This window comes from Conger conger, chromosome 6 (genome assembly GCF_963514075.1).
Source record: "Conger conger chromosome 6, fConCon1.1, whole genome shotgun sequence".
Classification (NCBI taxonomy): Eukaryota; Metazoa; Chordata; class Actinopteri; order Anguilliformes; family Congridae; genus Conger; species Conger conger.
The window spans coordinates 8,688,361-8,709,251 of NC_083765.1; the positions used below are offsets into that span (position 1 = coordinate 8,688,361).

General features: G+C 43.0%; 1 protein-coding gene across 1 annotated transcript; it reads right to left on the minus strand.

The window, feature by feature from the left end:
* Positions 1-9,420: 9,420 nt before the first annotated feature.
* Positions 9,421-20,349, minus strand: LOC133130545 (threonine-rich protein-like; the record flags this gene model as incomplete). The annotated part of the gene is made up of 3 exons (XM_061245199.1): positions 20,128-20,349; positions 12,991-13,041; positions 9,421-9,528 (listed from the first exon to the last, which is right to left on the minus strand). Coding segments are annotated over exons 1-3 (381 nt in total), but the record flags the coding sequence as incomplete, so codon positions are not given.
* Positions 20,350-20,891: the final 542 nt, after the last annotated feature.

The following is a 20,891-nucleotide window of genomic DNA, read 5'->3' on the forward strand; positions in this document are numbered from 1 at the left end:
TTGCCAACTTGATGTAGTTGGAGCTGCAGTTTCAATTGGAGCAATTATTGTCGTTGGTGCCATTGTTGTTCTCTGACCAACGGTTGTGGTCAGAGTTTCAGTTGTTGGTGCTTTACTTGTAATTGTAGGAGGATTTGTGGTGGTTGAAACTTCAGAGATTGTTTGAGAACTTGCTGTAGTTGGAGCTGCTGTTGCAGTTGGGGCAATTGTTGTGGTTGAGGCAATTGTTGTTGGTTGCCTTATTGTTGTTGTGGGAGTTTCAGTTGTGATTTGCCAACTTGATGTAGTTGGAGCTGCAGTTTCTGTTGGAACAACGATTGTGGTTGGTGCCATTGTTGTTTTCTGACCAACTGATGTGGTCAGAGTTTCAGTGTTTGGTGCTTTACTTGTAGTTGTAGGAGGATTTGTGGTGGTTGAAACTTCAGAGATTGTTTGAGAACTTGCTGTAGTTGTAGCTTCTGTTGCAGTTGGGGCAATTGTTGTGGTTGAGGCAATTGTTGTTGGTTGCCTTATTGTTGTTGTGGGAGTTTCAGTTGTGGTTTGCCAACTTGATGTAGTTGGAGCTGCAGTTTCAATTGGAGCAATTATCGTCGTTGGTGCCATTGTTGTTTTCTGACTAACGGTTGTGGTCAGAGTTTCAGTTGTTGGTGCTTTACTTGTAGTTGTAGGAGGATTTGTGGTGATTGAAACTTCAGAGATTGTTTGAGAACTTGCTTTAGTTGGAGCTGCTGTTGCAGTTGGGGCAATTGTTGTGGTTGAGGCAATTGTTGTTGGTTGCCTTATCGTTGTTGTGGGAGTTTCAGTTGTGGTTTGCCAACTTGATGTAGTTGGAGCTGCAGTTTCAATTGGAGCAATTATTGTCGTTGGTGCCATTGTTGTTCTCTGACCAACGGTTGTGGTCAGAGTTTCAGTTGTTTTTGCTTTACTCGTAGTTGTAGGAGGATTTGTGGTGATTGAAACTTCAGCTGTAGTTTGAATATCTGATGTGGTTGAAGTTGTAGTTGGAGCAATTGTTGTGGCTGAGGCAATTGTTGTTGGTTGCCTTATTGTTATTGTGGGAGTTTCAGTTGTGGTTTGCCAACTTGATGTAGTTGGAGCTGCAGTTTCTGTTGGAGCAATTATCGTCGTTGGTGCCATTGTTGTTTTCTGACCAACTGTTGTGGTCAGAGTTTCAGTTGTTGGTGCTTTACTTGTAATTTTAGGAGGATTTGTGGTGGTTGAAACTTCAGAGATTGTTTGAGAACTTGCTGTAGTTGGAGCTGCTGTTGCAGTTGGGGCAATTGTTGTGGTTGAGGCAATTGTTGTTGGTTGCCTTATTGTTGTTGTGGGAGTTTCAGTTGTGGTTTGCCAACTTGATGTAGTTGGAGCTGCAGTTTCAATTGGAGAAATTATCGTCGTTGGTGCCATTGTTGTTTTCTGACCAACTGTTGTGGTCAGAGTTTCAGTTGTTGGTGCTTTACTTGTAGTTGTAGGAGGATTTGTGGTGGTTGAAACTTCAGAGATTGTTTGAGAACTTGCTGTAGTTGGAGCTGCTGTTGCAGTTGGGGCAATTGTTGTGGTTGAGGCAATTGTTGTTGGTTGCCTTATTGTTGTTGTGGGAGTTTCAGTTGTGGTTTGCCAACTTGATGTAGTCGGAGCTGCAGTTTCTGTTGGAACAATGATTGTGGTTGGTGCCATTGTTGTTTTCTGACCAACTGTTGTGGTCAGAGTTTCAGTTGTTGGTGCTTTACTTGTAGTTGTAGGAGGATTTGTGGTGATTGAAACTTCAGCTGTAGTTTGAAACATTGATGTGGTTGGAGTTGTAGTTGGAGCAATTGTTGTGGTCAGAGTTTCAGTTGTTGGTGCTTTACTTGTAGTTGTAGGAGGATTTGTGGTGGTTGAAACTTCAGAGATTGTTTGAGAACTTGCTGTAGTTGGAGCTGCTGTTGCAGTTGGGGCAATTGTTGTGGTTGAGGCAATTGTTGTTGGTTGCCTTATTGTTGTTGTGGGAGTTTCAGTTGTGGTTTGCCAACTTGATGTAGTTGGAGCTGCAGTTTCTTTTGGAACAATGATTGTGGTTGGTGCCATTGTTGTTTTCTGACCAACTGTTGTGGTCAGAGTTTCAGTTGTTGGTGCTTTAATTGTAGTTGTAGGAGGATTTGTGGTGGTTGAAACTTCAGAGATTGTTTGAGAACTTGCTGTAGTTGGAGCTGCTGTTGCAGTTGGGGCAATTGTTGTGGTTGAGGCAATTGTTGTTGCTTGCCTTATTGTGGTTGTGGGAGTTTCAGTTGTGGTTTGCCAACTTGATGTCGTTGGAGCTGCAGTTTCTGTTGGAACAATGATTGTGGTTGGTGCCATCGTTGTTTTCTGACCAACTGTTGTGGTCAGAGTTTCAGTTGTTGGTGCTTTACTTGTAGTTGTAGGAGGATTTGTGGTGGTTGAAACTTCAGAGATTGTTTGAGAACTTGCTGTAGTTGGAGCTGCTGTTGCAGTTGGGGCAATTGTTGTGGTTGAGGCAATTGTTGTTGGTTGCCTTATCGTTGTTGTGGGAGTTTCAGTTGTGGTTTGCCAACTTGATGTAGTTGGAGCTGCAGTTTCTTTTGGAACAATGATTGTGGTTGGTGCTATTGTTGTTTTCTGACCAACTGTTGTGGTCAGAGTTTCAGTTGTTGGTGCTTTACTTGTAGTTGTAGGAGGATTTGTGGTGGTTGAAACTTCAGAGATTGTTTGAGAACTTGCTGTAGTTGGAGCTGATGTTGCAGTTGGGGCAATTGTTGTGGTTGAGGCAATTGTTGTTGGTTGCCTTATTGTTGTTGTGGGAGTTTCAGTTGTGGTTTGCCAACTTGATGTAGTCGGAGCTGCAGTTTCAATTGGAGCAATTATCGTCGTTGGTGCCATTGTTGTTTTCTGACCAACTGTTGTGGTCAGAGTTTCAGTTGTTGGTGCTTTACTTGTAGTTGTAGGAGGATTTGTGGTGATTGAAACTTCAGAGGTTGTTTGAGAACTTGCTTTAGTTGGAGCTGCTGTTGCAGTTGGGGCAATTGTTGTGGTTGAGGCAATTGTTGTTGGTTGCCTTATCGTTGTTGTGGGAGTTTCAGTTGTGGTTTGCCAACTTGATGTAGTTGGAGCTGCAGTTTCAATTGGAGCAATTATTGTCGTTGGTGCCATTGTTGTTCTCTGACCAACGGTTGTGGTCAGAGTTTCAGTTGTTTTTGCTTTACTTGTACTTGTAGGAGGATTTGTGGTGATTGAAACTTCAGCTGTAGTTTGAATATCTGATGTGGTTGAAGTTGTAGTTGGAGCAATTGTTGTGGCTGAGGCAATTGTTGTTGGTTGCCTTATTGTTATTGTGGGAGTTTCAGTTGTGGTTTGCCAACTTGATGTAGTTGGAGCTGCAGTTTCTGTTGGAGCAATTATCGTCGTTGGTGCCATTGTTGTTTTCTGACCAACTGTTGTGGTCAGAGTTTCAGTTGTTGGTGCTTTACTTGTAATTTTAGGAGGATTTGTGGTGGTTGAAACTTCAGAGATTGTTTGAGAACTTGCTGTAGTTGGAGCTGCTGTTGCAGTTGGGGCAATTGTTGTGGTTGAGGCAATTGTTGTTGGTTGCCTTATTGTTGTTGTGGGAGTTTCAGTTGTGGTTTGCCAACTTGATGTAGTTGGAGCTGCAGTTTCAATTGGAGCAATTATCGTCGTTGGTGCCATTGTTGTTTTCTTACCAACGGTTGTGGTCAGAGTTTCAGTTGTTGGTGCTTTACTTGTACTTGTAGGAGGATTTGTGGTGATTGAAACTTCAGAGATTGTTTGAGAACTTGCTGTAGTTGGAGCTGCTGTTGCAGTTGGGGCAATTGTTGTGGTTGAGGCAATTGTTGTTGGTTGCCTTATCGTTGTTGTGGGAGGTTCAGTTGTGGTTTGCCAACTTGATGTAGTTGGAGCTGCAGTTTCAATTGGAGCAATTATTGTCGTTGGTGCCATTGTTGTTCTCTGACCAACGGTTGTGGTCAGAGTTTCAGTTGTTGGTGCTTTACTTGTAGTTGTAGCAGGATTTGTGGTGATTGAAACTTCAAAGATTGTTTGAGAACTTGCTGTAGTTGGAGCTGCTGTTGCAGTTGGGGCAATTGTTGTGGTTGAGGCAATTGTTGTTGGTTGCCTTATCGTTGTTGTGGGAGTTTCAGTTGTGGTTTGCCAACTTGATGTAGTTGGAGCTGCAGTTTCTTTTGGAACAATGATTGTGGTTGGTGCCATTGTTGTTTTCTGACCAACTGTTGTGGTCAGAGTTTCAGTTGTTGGTGCTTTAATTGTAGTTGTAGGAGGATTTGTGGTGGTTGAAACTTCAGAGATTGTTTGAGAACTTGCTGTAGTTGGAGCTGCTGTTGCAGTTGGAGCAATTGTTGTGGTTGAGGCAATTGTTGTTGCTTGCCTTATTGTTGTTGTGGGAGTTTCAGTTGTGGTTTGCCAACTTGATGTCGTTGGAGCTGCAGTTTCTGTTGGAACAATGATTGTGGTTGGTGCCATCGTTGTTTTCTGACCAACTGTTGTGGTCAGAGTTTCAGTTGTTGGTGCTTTACTTGTAGTTGTAGGAGGATTTGTGGTGGTTGAAACTTCAGAGATTGTTTGAGAACTTGCTGTAGTTGGAGCTGCTGTTGCAGTTGGGGCAATTGTTGTGGTTGAGGCAATTGTTGTTGGTTGCCTTATCGTTGTTGTGGGAGTTTCAGTTGTTTGTGCTTTACTTGTAGTTGTAGGAGGATTTGTGGTGATTGAAACTTCAGCTGTAGTTTGAATATTTGATGTGGTTGGAGTTGTAGTTGGAGCAATTGTTGTGGCTGAGGCAATTGTTGTTGGTTGCCTTATTGTTATTGTGGGAGTTTCAGTTGTGGTTTGCCAACTTGATGTAGTTGGAGCTGCAGTTTCTGTTGGAACAATGATTGTGGTTGGTGCCATTGTTGTTCTCTGACCAACGGTTGTGGTCAGAGTTTCAGTTGTTTTTGCTTTACTTGTAGTTGTAGGAGGATTTGTGGTGATTGAAACTTCAGCTGTAGTTTGAATATCTGATGTGGTTGAAGTTGTAGTTGGAGCAATTGTTGTGGCTGAGGCAATTGTTGTTGGTTGCCTTATTGTTATTGTGGGAGTTTCAGTTGTGGTTTGCCAACTTGATGTAGCTGGAGCTGCAGTTTCTGTTGGAGCAATTATCGTCGTTGGTGCCATTGTTGTTCTCTGACCAACGGTTGTGGTCAGAGTTTCAGTTGTTTGTGCTTTACTTGTAGTTGTAGGAGGATTTGTGGTGATTGAAACTTCAGCTGTAGTTTGAATATCTGATGTGGTTGAAGTTGTAGTTGGAGCAATTGTTGTGGCTGAGGCAATTGTTGTTGGTTGCCTTATTGTTATTGTGGGAGTTTCAGTTGTGGTTTGCCAACTTGATGTAGCTGGAGCTGCAGTTTCTGTTGGAGCAATTATCGTCGTTGGTGCCATTGTTGTTTTCTGACCAACTGTTGTGGTCAGAGTTTCAGTTGTTGGTGCTTTACTTGTAATTTTAGGAGGATTTGTGGTGGTTGAAACTTCAGAGATTGTTTGAGAACTTGCTGTAGTTGGAGCTGCTGTTGCAGTTGGGGCAATTGTTGTGGTTGAGGCAATTGTTGTTGGTTGCCTTATTGTTGTTGTGGGAGTTTCAGTTGTGGTTTGCCAACTTGATGTAGTTGGAGCTGCAGTTTCAATTGGAGCAATTATCGTCGTTGGTGCCATTGTTGTTTTCTTACCAACGGTTGTGGTCAGAGTTTCAGTTGTTGGTGCTTTACTTGTACTTGTAGGAGGATTTGTGGTGATTGAAACTTCAGAGATTGTTTGAGAACTTGCTGTAGTTGGAGCTGCTGTTGCAGTTGGGGCAATTGTTGTGGTTGAGGCAATTGTTGTTGGTTGCCTTATCGTTGTTGTGGGAGGTTCAGTTGTGGTTTGCCAACTTGATGTAGTTGGAGCTGCAGTTTCAATTGGAGCAATTATTGTCGTTGGTGCCATTGTTGTTCTCTGACCAACGGTTGTGGTCAGAGTTTCAGTTGTTGGTGCTTTACTTGTAGTTGTAGCAGGATTTGTGGTGATTGAAACTTCAAAGATTGTTTGAGAACTTGCTGTAGTTGGAGTTGCTGTTGCAGTTGGGGCAATTGTTGTGGTTGAGGCAATTGTTGTTGGTTGCCTTATCGTTGTTGTGGGAGTTTCAGTTGTGGTTTGCCAACTTGATGTAGTTGGAGCTGCAGTTTCTTTTGGAACAATGATTGTGGTTGGTGCCATTGTTGTTTTCTGACCAACTGTTGTGGTCAGAGTTTCAGTTGTTGGTGCTTTCATTGTAGTTGTAGGAGGATTTGTGGTGGTTGAAACTTCAGAGATTGTTTGAGAAGTTGCTGTAGTTGGAGCTGCTGTTGCAGTTGGGGCAATTGTTGTGGTTGAGGCAATTGTTGTTGCTTGCCTTATTGTTGTTGTGGGAGTTTCAGTTGTGGTTTGCCAACTTGATGTCGTTGGAGCTGCAGTTTCTGTTGGAACAATGATTGTGGTTGGTGCCATCGTTGTTTTCTGACCAACTGTTGTGGTCAGAGTTTCAGTTGTTGGTGCTTTACTTGTAGTTGTAGGAGGATTTGTGGTGGTTGAAACTTCAGAGATTGTTTGAGAACTTGCTGTAGTTGGAGCTGCTGTTGCAGTTGGGGCAATTGTTGTGGTTGAGGCAATTGTTGTTGGTTGCCTTATCGTTGTTGTGGGAGTTTCAGTTGTGGTTTGCCAACTTGATGTAGTTGGAGCTGCAGTTTCTGTTGGAGCAATTATTGTCGTTGGTGCCATTGTTGTTCTCTGACCAACGGTTGTGGTCAGAGTTTCAGTTGTTTGTGCTTTACTTGTAGTTGTAGGAGGATTTGTGGTGATTGAAACTTCAGCTGTAGTTTGAATATTTGATGTGGTTGGAGTTGTAGTTGGAGCAATTGTTGTGGCTGAGGCAATTGTTGTTGGTTGCCTTATTGTTATTGTGGGAGTTTCAGTTGTGGTTTCCCAACTTGATGTAGTTGGAGCTGCAGTTTCTGTTGGAACAATGATTGTGGTTGGTGCCATTGTTGTTTTCTGACCAACTGTTGTGGTCAGAGTTTCAGTTGTTGGTGCTTTACTTGTAATTTTAGGAGGATTTGTGGTGGTTGAAACTTCAGTGATTGTTTGAGAACTTGCTGTAGTTGGAGCTGCTGTTGCAGTTGGGGCAATTGTTGTGGTTGAGGCAATTGTTGTTGGTTGCCTTATCGTTGTTGTGGGAGTTTCAGTTGTGGTTTGCCAACTTGATGTCGTTGGAGCTGCAGTTTCTGTTGGAACAATGATTGTGGTTGGTGCTATCGTTGTTTTCTGACCAACTGTTGTGGTCAGAGTTTCAGTTGTTTGTGCTTTACTTGTAGTTGTAGGAGGATTTGTGGTGATTGAAACTTCAGCTGTAGTTTGAATATTTGATGTGGTTGGAGTTGTAGTTGGAGCAATTGTTGTGGTTGAGGCAATTGTTGTTGGTTGCCTTATTGTTATTGTGGGAGTTTCAGTTGTGGTTTGCCAACTTGATGTAGTTGGAGCTGCAGTTTCTGTTGGAGCAATTATTGTCGTTGGTGCCATTGTTGTTCTCTGACCAACGGTTGTGGTCAGAGTTTCAGTTGTTTGTGCTTTACTTGTAGTTGTAGGAGGATTTGTGGTGATTGAAACTTCAGCTGTAGTTTGAATATTTGATGTGGTTGGAGTTGTAGTTGGAGCAATTGTTGTGGCTGAGGCAATTGTTGTTGGTTGCCTTATTGTTATTGTGGGAGTTTCAGTTGTGGTTTCCCAACTTGATGTAGTTGGAGCTGCAGTTTCTGTTGGAACAATGATTGTGGTTGGTGCCATTGTTGTTTTCTGACCAACTGTTGTGGTCAGAGTTTCAGTTGTTGGTGCTTTACTTGTAATTTTAGGAGGATTTGTGGTGGTTGAAACTTCAGAGATTGTTTGAGAACTTGCTGTAGTTGGAGCTGCTGTTGCAGTTGGGGCAATTGTTGTGGTTGAGGCAATTGTTGTTGGTTGCCTTATCGTTGTTGTGGGAGTTTCAGTTGTGGTTTGCCAACTTGATGTCGTTGGAGCTGCAGTTTCTGTTGGAACAATGATTGTGGTTGGTGCTATCGTTGTTTTCTGACCAACTGTTGTGGTCAGAGTTTCAGTTGTTGGTGCTTTACTTGTAGTTGTAGGAGGATTTGTGGTGGTTGAAACTTCAGAGATTGTTTGAGAACTTGCTGTAGTTGGAGCTGCTGTTGCAGTTGGGGCAATTGTTGTGGTTGAGGCAATTGTTGTTGGTTGCCTTATCGTTGTTGTGGGAGTTTCAGTTGTGGTTTGCCAACTTGATGTAGTTGGAGCTGCAGTTTCAATTGGAGCAATTATCGTCGTTGGTGCCATTGTTGTTTTCTGACCAACGGTGGTGGTCAGAGTTTCAGTTGTTCGTGCTTTACTTGTAGTTGTAGGAGGATTTGTGGTGATTGAAACTTCAGCTGTAGTTTGAAAAATTGATGTGGTTGGAGTTGTAGTTGGAGCAATTGTTGTGGTCAGAGTTTCAGTTGTTGGTGCTTTACTTGTAGTTGTAGGAGGATTTGTGGTGAGTGAAACTTCAGAGATTGTTTGAGAACTTGCTGTAGTTGGAGCTGCTGTTGCAGTTGGGGCAATTGTTGTGGTTGAGGCAATTGTTGTTGGTTGCCTTATCGTTGTTGTGGGAGTTTCAGTTGTGGTTTGCCAACTTGATGTAGTTGGAGCTGCAGTTTCTGTTGGAACAATGATTGTGGTTGGTGCCATTGTTGTTTTCTGACCAACTGTTGTGGTCAGAGTTTCAGTTGTTGGTGCTTTACTTGTAGTTGTAGGAGGATTTGTGGTGGTTGAAACTTCAGAGATTGTTTGAGAACTTGCTGTAGTTGGAGCTGCTGTTGCTGTTGGGGCAATTGTTGTGGTTGAGGCAATTGTTGTTGGTTGCCTTATTGTTGTTGTGGGAGTTTCAGTTGTGGTTTGCCAACTTGATGTAGTTGGAGCTGCAGTTTCTGTTGGAACAATGATTGTGGTTGGTGCTATTGTTGTTTTCTGACCAACTGTTGTGGTCAGAGTTTCAGTTGTTGGTGCTTTACTTGTAGTTGTAGGAGGATTTGTGGTGGTTGAAACTTCAGAGATTGTTTGAGAACTTGCTGTAGTTGGAGCTGCTGTTGCAGTTGGAGCAATTGTTGTGGTTGAGGCAATTGTTGTTGGTTGCCTTATCGTTGTTGTGGGAGTTTCAGTTGTGGATTGCCAACTTGATGGAGTTGGAGCTGCAGTTTCTGTTGGAACAATGATTGTGGTTGGTGCCATTGTTGTTTTCTGACCAACTGTTGTGGTCAGAGTTTCAGTTGTTGGTGCTTTACTTGTAGTTGTAGGAGGATTTGTGGTGGTTGAAACTTCAGAGATTGTTTGAGAACTTGCTGTAGTTGGAGCTGCTGTTGCAGTTGGGGCAATTGTTGTGGTTGAGGCAATTGTTGTTGGTTGCCTTATTGTTGTTGTGGGAGTTTCAGTTGTGGTTTGCCAACTTGATGTAGTTGGAGCTGCAGTTTCAATTGGAGCAATTATCGTCGTATGTGCCATTGTTGTTCTCTGACCAATGGTTGTGGTCAGAGTTTCAGTTGTTGGTGCTTTACTTGTAGTTGTAGGAGGATTTGTGGTGGTTGAAACTTCAGAGATTGTTTGAGAACTTGCTGTAGTTGGAGCTGCTGTTGCAGTTGGGGCAATTGTTGTGGTTGAGGCAATTGTTGTTGGTTGCCTTATTGTTGTTGTGGGAGTTTCAGTTGTGGTTTGCCAACTTGATGTAGTTGGAGCTGCAGTTTCAATTGGAGCAATTATCGTCGTTGGTGCCATTGTTGTTCTCTGACCAACGGTTGTGGTCAGAGTTTCAGTTGTTGGTGCTTTACTTGTAGTTGTAGGAGGATTTGTGGTGATTGAAACTTCAGAGATTGTTTGAGAACTTGCTGTAGTTGGAGCTGCTGTTGCAGTTGGGGCAATTGTTCTGGTTGAGGCAATTGTTGTTGGTTGCTTTATTGTTGTTGTGGGAGTTTCAGTTGTGGTTTGCCAACTTGATGTAGTTGGAGCTGCAGTTTCAATTGGAGCAATTATCGTCGTTGGTGCCATTGTTGTTCTCTGACCAACGGTTGTGGTCAGAGTTTCAGTTGTTGGTGCTTTACTTGTAGTTGTAGGAGGATTTGTGGTGCTTGAAACTTCAGCTGTAGCTTGAAAAATTGATGTGGTTGGAGTTGTAGTTGGAGCAATTTTTGTGGTCAGAGTTTCAGTTGTTGGTGCTTTACTTGTAGTTGGAGGAAGATTTGTGGTGGTTGAAGCTTCAGCGGTAGTTTGAATAATTGATGTGGTTGGAGCTGCTGTTGCAGTTGGGGCAATTGTTGTGGTTGAGGCAATTGTTGTTGGTTGCCTTATTGTTGTTGTGGGAGTTTCAGTTGTGGTTTGCCAACTTGATGTAGTTGGAGCTGCAGTTTCAATTGGAGCAATTATCGTCGTTGGTGCCATTGTTGTTCTCTGACCAACGGTTGTGGTCAGAGTTTCAGTTGTTGGTGGTTTACTTGTAGTTGTAGGAGGATTTGTGGTGATTGAAACTTCAGCTGTAGTTTGAATAATTGATGTGGTTGGAGTTGTAGTTGGAGCAATTGTTTTGGTTGAGGCAATTATTGTTTTCTGACCAACTGTTGTGGTCAGAGTTTCAGTTGTTGGTGCTTTACTTGTAGTTGTAGGAGGATTTGTGGTGGTTGAAAATTCTGCGATAGTTTGAGAACTTGCTGTAGTTGGAGCTGCTGTTGCAGTTGGGGCAATTGTTGTGGTTGAGGCAATTGTTGTTGGTTGCCTTATTGTTGTTGTGGGAGTTTCAGTTGTGGTTTGCCTACTTGATGCCATTGGAGCTTCAGGTTCAGTTGGAACAATTATTGTGGTTGGTGCCATTGTTGTTCTCTGACCAACTGTTGTGGTCAGAGTTTCAGTTGTTGGTGCTTTACTTGTAGTTGTAGGAGGATTTGTGGTGATTGAAACTTCAGAGATTGTTTGAGAACTTGCTGTAGTTGGAGCTGCTGTTGCAGTTGGGGCAATTGTTGTGGTTGAGCCAATTGTTGTTGGTTGCCTTATTGTTGTTGTGGGAGTTTCAGTTGTGGTTTGCCAACTTGATGTAGTTGGAGCTGCAGTTTCAATTGGAGCAATTATCGTCGTTGGTGCCATTGTTGTTTTCTTACCAACGGTTGTGGTCAGAGTTTCAGTTGTTGGTGCTTTACTTGTAGTTGTAGGAGGATTTGTGGTGGTTGAAACTTCAGAGATTGTTTGAGAACTTGCTGTAGTTGGAGCTGCTGTTGCAGTTGGAGCAATTGTTGTGGTTGAGGCAATTGTTGTTGGTTGCCTTATTGTTGTTGTGGGAGTTTCAGTTGTGGTTTGCCAACTTGATGTAGTTGGAGCTGCAGTTTCAATTGGAGCAATTATCGTCGTTGGTGCCATTGTTGTTTTCTGACCAACGGTGGTGGTCAGAGTTTCAGTTGTTCGTGCTTTACTTGTAGTTGTAGGAGGATTTGTGGTGATTGAAACTTCAGCTGTAGTTTGAAAAATTGATGTGGTTGGAGTTGTAGTTGGAGCAATTGTTGTGGTCAGAGTTTCAGTTGTTGGTGCTTTACTTGTAGTTGTAGGAGGATTTGTGGTGATTGAAACTTCAGAGATTGTTTGAGAACTTGCTGTAGTTGGAGCTGCTGTTGCAGTTGGGGCAATTGTTGTGGTTGAGGCAATTGTTGTTGGTTGCCTTATCGTTGTTGTGGGAGTTTCATTTTTGGTTTGCCAACTTGATGTAGTTGGAGCTGCAGTTTCTGTTGGAACAATGATTGTGGTTGGTGCCATTGTTGTTTTCTGACCAACTGTTGTGGTCAGAGTTTCAGTTGTTGGTGCTTTACTTGTAGTTGTAGGAGGATTTGTGGTGGTTGAAACTTCAGAGATTGTTTGAGAACTTGCTGTAGTTCGAGCTGCTGTTGCTGTTGGGGCAATTGTTGTGGTTGAGGCAATTGTTGTTGGTTGCCTTATTGTTGTTGTGGGAGTTTCAGTTGTGGTTTGCCAACTTGATGTAGTTGGAGCTGCAGTTTCTGTTGGAACAATGATTGTGGTTGGTGCTATTGTTGTTTTCTGACCAACTGTTGTGGTCAGAGTTTCAGTTGTTGGTGCTTTACTTGTAGTTGTAGGAGGATTTGTGGTGGTTGAAACTTCAGAGATTGTTTGAGAACTTGCTGTAGTTGGAGCTGCTGTTGCAGTTGGAGCAATTGTTGTGGTTGAGGCAATTGTTGTTGGTTGCCTTATCGTTGTTGTGGGAGTTTCAGTTGTGGATTGCCAACTTGATGGAGTTGGAGCTGCAGTTTCTGTTGGAACAATGATTGTGGTTGGTGCCATTGTTGTTTTCTGACCAACTGTTGTGGTCAGAGTTTCAGTTGTTGGTGCTTTACTTGTAGTTGTAGGAGGATTTGTGGTGGTTGAAACTTCAGAGATTGTTTGAGAACTTGCTGTAGTTGGAGCTGCTGTTGCAGTTGGGGCAATTGTTGTGGTTGAGGCAATTGTTGTTGGTTGCCTTATTGTTGTTGTGGGAGTTTCAGTTGTGGTTTGCCAACTTGATGTAGTTGGAGCTGCAGTTTCAATTGGAGCAATTATCGTCGTATGTGCCATTGTTGTTCTCTGACCAATGGTTGTGGTCAGAGTTTCAGTTGTTGGTGCTTTACTTGTAGTTGTAGGAGGATTTGTGGTGATTGAAACTTCAGAGATTGTTTGAGAACTTGCTGTAGTTGGAGCTGCTGTTGCAGTTGGGGCAATTGTTGTGGTTGAGGCAATTGTTGTTGGTTGCCTTATTGTTGTTGTGGGAGTTTCAGTTGTGGTTTGCCAACTTGATGTAGTTGGAGCTGCAGTTTCAATTGGAGCAATTATCGTCGTTGGTGCCATTGTTGTTCTCTGACCAACGGTTGTGGTCAGAGTTTCAGTTGTTGGTGCTTTACTTGTAGTTGTAGGAGGATTTGTGGTGATTGAAACTTCAGAGATTGTTTGAGAACTTGCTGTAGTTGGAGCTGCTGTTGCAGTTGGGGCAATTGTTCTGGTTGAGGCAATTGTTGTTGGTTGCTTTATTGTTGTTGTGGGAGTTTCAGTTGTGGTTTGCCAACTTGATGTAGTTGGAGCTGCAGTTTCAATTGGAGCAATTATCGTCGTTGGTGCCATTGTTGTTCTCTGACCAACGGTTGTGGTCAGAGTTTCAGTTGTTGGTGCTTTACTTGTAGTTGTAGGAGGATTTGTGGTGCTTGAAACTTCAGCTGTAGCTTGAAAAATTGATGTGGTTGGAGTTGTAGTTGGAGCAATTTTTGTGGTCAGAGTTTCAGTTGTTGGTGCTTTACTTGTAGTTGGAGGAAGATTTGTGGTGGTTGAAGCTTCAGCCGTAGTTTGAATAATTGATGTGGTTGGAGCTGCTGTTGCAGTTGGGGCAATTGTTGTGGTTGAGGCAATTGTTGTTGGTTGCCTTATTGTTGTTGTGGGAGTTTCAGTTGTGGTTTGCCAACTTGATGTAGTTGGAGCTGCAGTTTCAATTGGAGCAATTATCGTCGTTGGTGCCATTGTTGTTCTCTGACCAACGGTTGTGGTCAGAGTTTCAGTTGTTGGTGGTTGACTTGTAGTTGTAGGAGGATTTGTGGTGATTGAAACTTCAGCTGTAGTTTGAATAATTGATGTGGTTGGAGTTGTAGTTGGAGCAATTGTTTTGGTTGAGGCAATTATTGTTTTCTGACCAACTGTTGTGGTCAGAGTTTCAGTTGTTGGTGCTTTACTTGTAGTTGTAGGAGGATTTGTGGTGGTTGAAAATTCTGCGATAGTTTGAGAACTTGCTGTAGTTGGAGCTGCTGTTGCAGTTGGGGCAATTGTTGTGGTTGAGGCAATTGTTGTTGGTTGCCTTATTGTTGTTGTGGGAGTTTCAGTTGTGGTTTGCCTACTTGATGCCATTGGAGCTTCAGGTTCAGTTGGAACAATTATTGTGGTTGGTGCCATTGTTGTTCTCTGACCAACTGTTGTGGTCAGAGTTTCAGTTGTTGGTGCTTTACTTGTAGTTGTAGGAGGATTTGTGGTGATTGAAACTTCAGCTGTAGTTTGAAAAATTGATGTGGTTGGAGTTGTAGTTGGAGCAATTGTTGTGGTCAGAGTTTCAGTTGTTGGTGCTTTACTTGTAGTTGGAGGAAGATTTGTGGTGGCTGAAGCTTCAGCTGTAGTTTGAATAATTGATGTGGTTGGTGCTGCTGTTGCAGTTGGGGCAATTGTTGTGGTTGAGGCAATTGTTGTTGGTTGCCTTATTGTTGTTGTAGGAGTTTCAGTTGTGTTTTGCCAACTTGATGTAGTTGGAGCTGCAGTTTCAATTGGAGCAATTATCGTCGTTGGTGCCATTGTTGTTCTCTGACCAACGGTTGTGGTCAGAGTTTCAGTTGTGGGTGCTTTACTTGTAGTTGGAGGAAGATTTGTGGTTGTTGAAGCTTCAGCTGTAGTTTGAGTACTTGCTGTGCTTGGAGGTGCTGTTGCAGTTGGAGGACTTGTTGTGGTTGGGGCAATTGTTGTTGGTTGGCTTATCGTTGTTGTGGGAGTTTCAGTTGTGGTTTGCGTACTTGATGTAATTGGAGCTTCTGTTTCAATTGGAAAAATTATTGTGGTTGGTGCCATTGTTGTTCTCTGACCAACTGTTGTGGTCAGAGTTTCAGTTGTTCGTGCTTTACTTGTAGTTGGAGGACGAATTGTGGTGGTTGAAGCTTCAGCTGTAGTTTGAGTACTTGCTGTGCTTGGAGGTGCTGTTGCAGTTGGAGGACTTGTTGTGGTTGAGGCAATTGTTGTTGGTTGGCTTATCGTTGTTGTGGGAGTTTCAGTTGTGGTTTGCCAACTTGATGTAGTTGGAGCTGCAGTTTCAATTGGAGCAATTATTGTCGTTGGTGCCATTGTTGTTCTCTGACCAACGGTTGTGGTCAGAGTTTCAGTTGTTGGTGCTTTACTTGTAGTTGTAGGAGGATTTGTGGTGATTGAAACTTCAGAGATTGTTTGAGAACTTGCTGTAGTTGGAGCTGCTGTTGCAGTTGGGGCAATTGTTGTGGTTGAGGCAATTGTTGTTGGTTGCCTTATTGTTGTTGTGGGAGTTTCAGTTGTGGTTTGCCAACTTGATGTAGTTGGAGCTGCAGTTTCAATTGGAGCAATTATCGTCGTTGGTGCCATTGTTGTTTTCTTACCAACGGTTGTGGTCAGAGTTTCAGTTGTTGGTGCTTTACTTGTAGTTGTAGGAGGATTTGTGGTGATTGAAACTTCAGAGATTGTTTGAGAACTTGCTGTAGTTGGAGCTGCTGTTGCAGTTGGGGCAATTGTTGTGGTTGAGGCAATTGTTGTTGGTTGCCTTATTGTTGATGTGGGAGTTTCAGTTGTGGTTTGCCAACTTGATGTAGTTGGAGCTGCAGTTTCAATTGGAGCAATTATCGTTGTTGGTGCCATTGTTGTTCTCTGACCAACGGTTGTGGTCAGAGTTTCAGTTGTTGGTGCTTTACTTGTAGTTGTAGGAGGATTTGTGGTGCTTGAAACTTCAGCTGTAGTTTGAAAAATTGATGTGGTTGGAGTTGTAGTTGGAGCAATTTTTGTGGTCAGAGTTTCAGTTGTTGCTGCTTTACTTGTAGTTGGAGGAAGATTTGTGGTGGTTGAAGCTTCAGCTGTAGTTTGAATAATTGATGTGGTTGGAGCTGCTGTTGCAGTTGGGGCAATTGTTGTGGTTGAGGCAATTGTTGTTGGTTGCCTTATTGTTGTTGTGGGAGTTTCAGTTGTGGTTTGCCAACTTGATGTAGTTGGAGCTGCAGTTTCAATTGGAGCAATTATCGTCGTTGGTGCCATTGTTGTTCTCTGACCAACGGTTGTGGTCAGAGTTTCAGTTGTTGGTGGTTTACTTGTAGTTGTAGGAGGATTTGTGGTGATTGAAACTTCAGCTGTAGTTTGAATAATTGATGTGGTTGGAGTTGTAGTTGGACCAATTGTTTTGGTTGAGGCAATTATTGTTTTCTGACCAACTGTTGTGGTCAGAGTTTCAGTTGTTGGTGCTTTACTTGTAGTTGTAGGAGGATTTGTGGTGGTTGAAAATTCTGCGATAGTTTGAGAACTTGCTGTAGTTGGAGCTGCTGTTGCAGTTGGGGCAATTGTTGTGGTTGAGGCAATTGTTGTTGGTTGCCTTATTGTTGTTGTGGGAGTTTCAGTTGTGGTTTGCCTACTTGATGCCATTGGAGCTTCAGGTTCAATTGGAACAATTATTGTGGTTGGTGCCATTGTTGTTCTCTGACCAACTGTTGTGGTCAGAGTTTCAGTTGTTGGTGCTTTACTTGTAGTTGGAGGAAGATTTGTGGTGGTTGAAGCTTCAGCTGTAGTTTGAGTACTTGCTGTGCTTGGAGGTGCTGTTGCAGTTGGAGGACTTGTTGTGGTTGGGGCAATTGTTGTTGGTTGGCTTATCGTTGTTGTGGGAGTTTCAGTTGTGGTTTGCGTACTTGATGTAATTGGAGCTTCTGTTTCAATTGGAAAAATTATTGTGGTTGGTGCCATTGTTGTTCTCTGACCAACTGTTGTGGTCAGAGTTTCAGTTGTTGGTGCTTTACTTGTAGTTGGAGGAAGATTTGTGGTGGTTGAAGCTTCAGCTGTAGTTTGAGTACTCGCTGTGCTTGGAGGTGCTGTTGCAGTTGGAGGACTTGTTGTGGTTGAGGCAATTGTTGTTGGTTGGCTTATCGTTGTTGTGGGAGTTTCAGTTGTGGTTTGCGTACTTGATGTAATTGGAGCTTCTGTTTCAATAGGAAAAATTATTGTGGTTGGTGCCATTGTTGTTCTCTGACCAACTGTTGTGGTCAGAGTTTCAGTTGTTGGTGCTTTACTTGTAGTTGGAGGACGAATTGTGGTTGTTGAAGCTTCAGCTGTAGTTTGAGTACTTGCTGTGCTTGGAGGTGCTGTTGCAGTTGGAGGACTTGTTGTGGTTGAGGCAATTGTTGTTGGTTGGCTTATCGTTGTTGTGGCAGTTTCAGTTGTGGTTTGCCAACTTGATGTAGTTGGAGCTGCAGTTTCAATTGGAGCAATTATTGTCGTTGGTGCCATTGTTGTTCTCTGACCAACGTTTGTGGTCAGAGTTTCAGTTGTTGGTGCTTTACTTGTAGTTGTAGGAGGATTTGTGGTGATTGAAACTTCAGAGATTGTTTGAGAACTTGCTGTAGTTGGAGCTGCTGTTGCAGTTAGGGCAATTGTTGTGGTTGAGCCAATTGTTGTTGGTTGCCTTATTGTTGTTGTGGGAGTTTCAGTTGTGGTTTGCCAACTTGATGTAGTTGGAGCTGCAGTTTCAATTGGAGCAATTATCGTCGTTGGTGCCATTGTTGTTTTCTTACCAACGGTTGTGGTCAGAGTTTCAGTTGTTGGTGCTTTACTTGTAGTTGTAGGAGGATTTGTGGTGGTTGAAACTTCAGAGATTGTTTGAGAACTTGCTGTAGTTGGAGCTGCTGTTGCAGTTGGAGCAATTGTTGTGGTTGAGGCAATTGTTGTTGGTTGCCTTATTGTTGTTGTGGGAGTTTCAGTTGTGGTTTGCCAACTTGATGTAGTTGGAGCTGCAGTTTCAATTGGAGCAATTATCGTCGTTGGTGCCATTGTTGTTTTCTGACCAACGGTGGTGGTCAGAGTTTCAGTTGTTCGTGCTTTACTTGTAGTTGTAGGAGGATTTGTGGTGATTGAAACTTCAGCTGTAGTTTGAAAAATTGATGTGGTTGGAGTTGTAGTTGGAGCAATTGTTGTGGTCAGAGTTTCAGTTGTTGGTGCTTTACTTGTAGTTGTAGGAGGATTTGTGGTGATTGAAACTTCAGAGATTGTTTGAGAACTCTCTGTAGTTGGAGCTGCTGTTGCAGTTGGGGCAATTGTTGTGGTTGAGGCAATTGTTGTTGGTTGCCTTATCGTTGTTGTGGGAGTTTCAGTTGTGGTTTGCCAACTTGATGTAGTTGGAGCTGCAGTTTCTGTTGGAACAATGATTGTGGTTGGTGCCATTGTTGTTTTCTGACCAACTGTTGTGGTCAGAGTTTCAGTTGTTGGTGCTTTACTTGTAGTTGTAGGAGGATTTGTGGTGGTTAAAACTTCAGAGATTGTTTGAGAACTTGCTGTAGTTGGAGCTGCTGTTGCTGTTGGGGCAATTGTTGTGGTTGAGGCAATTGTTGTTGGTTGCCTTATTGTTGTTGTGGGAGTTTCAGTTGTGGTTTGCCAACTTGATGTAGTTGGAGCTGCAGTTTCTGTTGGAACAATGATTGTGGTTGGTGCTATTGTTGTTTTCTGACCAACTGTTGTGGTCAGAGTTTCAGTTGTTGGTGCTTTACTTGTAGTTGTAGGAGGATTTGTGGTGGTTGAAACTTCAGAGATTGTTTGAGAACTTGCTGTAGTTGGAGCTGCTGTTGCAGTTGGAGCAATTGTTGTGGTTGAGGCAATTGTTGTTGGTTGCCTTATCGTTGTTGTGGGAGTTTCAGTTGTGGATTGCCAACTTGATGGAGTTGGAGCTGCAGTTTCTGTTGGAACAATGATTGTGGTTGGTGCCATTGTTGTTTTCTGACCAACTGTTGTGGTCAGAGTTTCAGTTGTTGGTGCTTTACTTGTCGTTGTAGGAGGATTTGTGGTGGTTGAAACTTCAGAGATTGTTTGAGAACTTGCTGTAGTTGGAGCTGCTGTTGCAGTTGGGGCAATTGTTGTGGTTGAGGCAATTGTTGTTGGTTGCCTTATTGTTGTTGTGGGAGTTTCAGTTGTGGTTTGCCAACTTGATGTAGTTGGAGCTGCAGTTTCAATTGGAGCAATTATCGTCGTATGTGCCATTGTTGTTCTCTGACCAATGGTTGTGGTCAGAGTTTCAGTTGTTGGTGCTTTACTTGTAGTTGTAGGAGGATTTGTGGTGGTTGAAAATTCTGCGATAGTTTGAGAACTTGCTGTAGTTGGAGCTGCTGTTGCAGTTGGGGCAATTGTTGTGGTTGAGGCAATTGTTGTTGGTTGCCTTATTGTTGTTGTGGGAGTTTCAGTTGTGGTTTGCCTACTTGATGCCATTGGAGCTTCAGGTTCAGTTGGAACAATTATTGTGGTTGGTGCCATTGTTGTTCTCTGACCAACGGTTGTGGTCAGAGTTTCAGTTGTTGGTGCTTTACTTGTAGTTGTAGGAGGATTTGTGGTGATTGAAACTTCAGAGATTGTTTGAGAACTTGCTGTAGTTGGAGCTGCTGTTGCAGTTGGGGCAATTGTTGTGGTTGAGGCAATTGTTGTTGGTTGCCTTATTGTTGTTGTGGGAGTTTCAGTTGTGGTTTGCCAACTTGATGTAGTTGGAGCTGCAGTTTCAATTGGAGCAATTATCGTTGTTGGTGCCATTGTTGTTCTCTGACCAACGGTTGTGGTCAGAGTTTCAGTTGTTCGTGCTTTACTTGTAGTTGTAGGAGGATTTGTGGTGATTGAAACTTCAGCTGTAGTTTGAAAAATTGATGTGGTTGGAGTTGTAGTTGGAGCAATTGTTGTGGTCAGAGTTTCAGTTGTTGGTGCTTTACTTGTAGTTGGAGGAAGATTTGTGGTGGTTGAAGCTTCAGCTGTAGTTTGAATAATTGATGTGGTTGGAGCTGCTGTTGCAGTTGGGGCAATTGTTGTGGTTGAGGCAATTGTTGTTGGTTGCCTTATTGTTGTTGTGGGAGTTTCAGTTGTGGTTTGCCAACTTGATGTAGTTGGAGCTGCAGTTTCAATTGGAGCAATTATCGTCGTTGGTGCCATTGTTGTTCTCTGACCAACAGTTGTGGTCAGAGTTTCAGTTGTTGGTGGTTTACTTGTAGTTGTAGGAGGATTTGTGGTGATTGAAACTTCAACTGTAGTTTGAATAATTGATGTGGTTGGAGTTGTAGTTGGAGCAATTGTTTTGGTTGAGGCAATTGTTGTTGGTTGCCTTATTGTTGTTGTGGGAGTTTCAGTTGTGGTTTGCCTACTTGATGCCATTGGAGCTTCAGGTTCAATTGGAACAATTATTGTGGTTGGTGCCATTGTTGTTCTCTGACCAACTGTTGTGGTCAGAGTTTCAGTTGTTGGTGCTTTACTTGTAGTTGGAGGAAGATTTGTGGTGGTTGAAGCTTCAGCTGTAGTTTGAGTACTTGCTGTGCTTGGAGGTGCTGTTGCAGTTGGAGGACTTGTTGTGGTTGGGGCAATTGTTGTTGGTTGGCTTATCGTTGTTGTGGGAGTTTCAGTTGTGGTTTGCGTACTTGATGTAATTGGAGCTTCTGTTTCAATTGGAAAAATTATTGTGGTTGGTGCCATTGTTGTTCTCTGACCAACTGTTGTGGTCAGAGTTTCAGTTGTTGGTGCTTTACTTGTAGTTGGAGGACGAATTGTGGTGGTTGAGGCTTCAGCTGTAGTTTGAGTACTTGCTGTGCTTGGAGGTGCTGTTGCAGTTGGAGGACTTGTTGTGGTTGGGGCAATTGTTGTTGGTTGGCTTATCGTTGTTGTGGGAGTTTCAGTTGTGGTTTGCGTACTTGATGTAATTGGAGCTTCTGTTTCAATTGGAAAAATTATTGTGGTTGGTGCCATTGTTGTTCTCTGACCAACTGTTGTGGTCAGAGTTTCAGTTGTTGGTGCTTTACTTGTAGTTGGAGGACGAATTGTGGTGGTTGAGGCTTCAGCTGTAGTTTGAGTACTTGCTGTGCTTGGAGGTGCTGTTGCAGTTGGAGGACTTGTTGTGGTTGAGGCAATTGTTGTTGGTTGGCTTATCGTTGTTGTGGGAGTTTCAGTTGTGGTTTGCGTACTTGATGTAATTGGAGCTTCTGTTTCAATTGGAAAAATTGTTGTGGTTGGTGCCATTG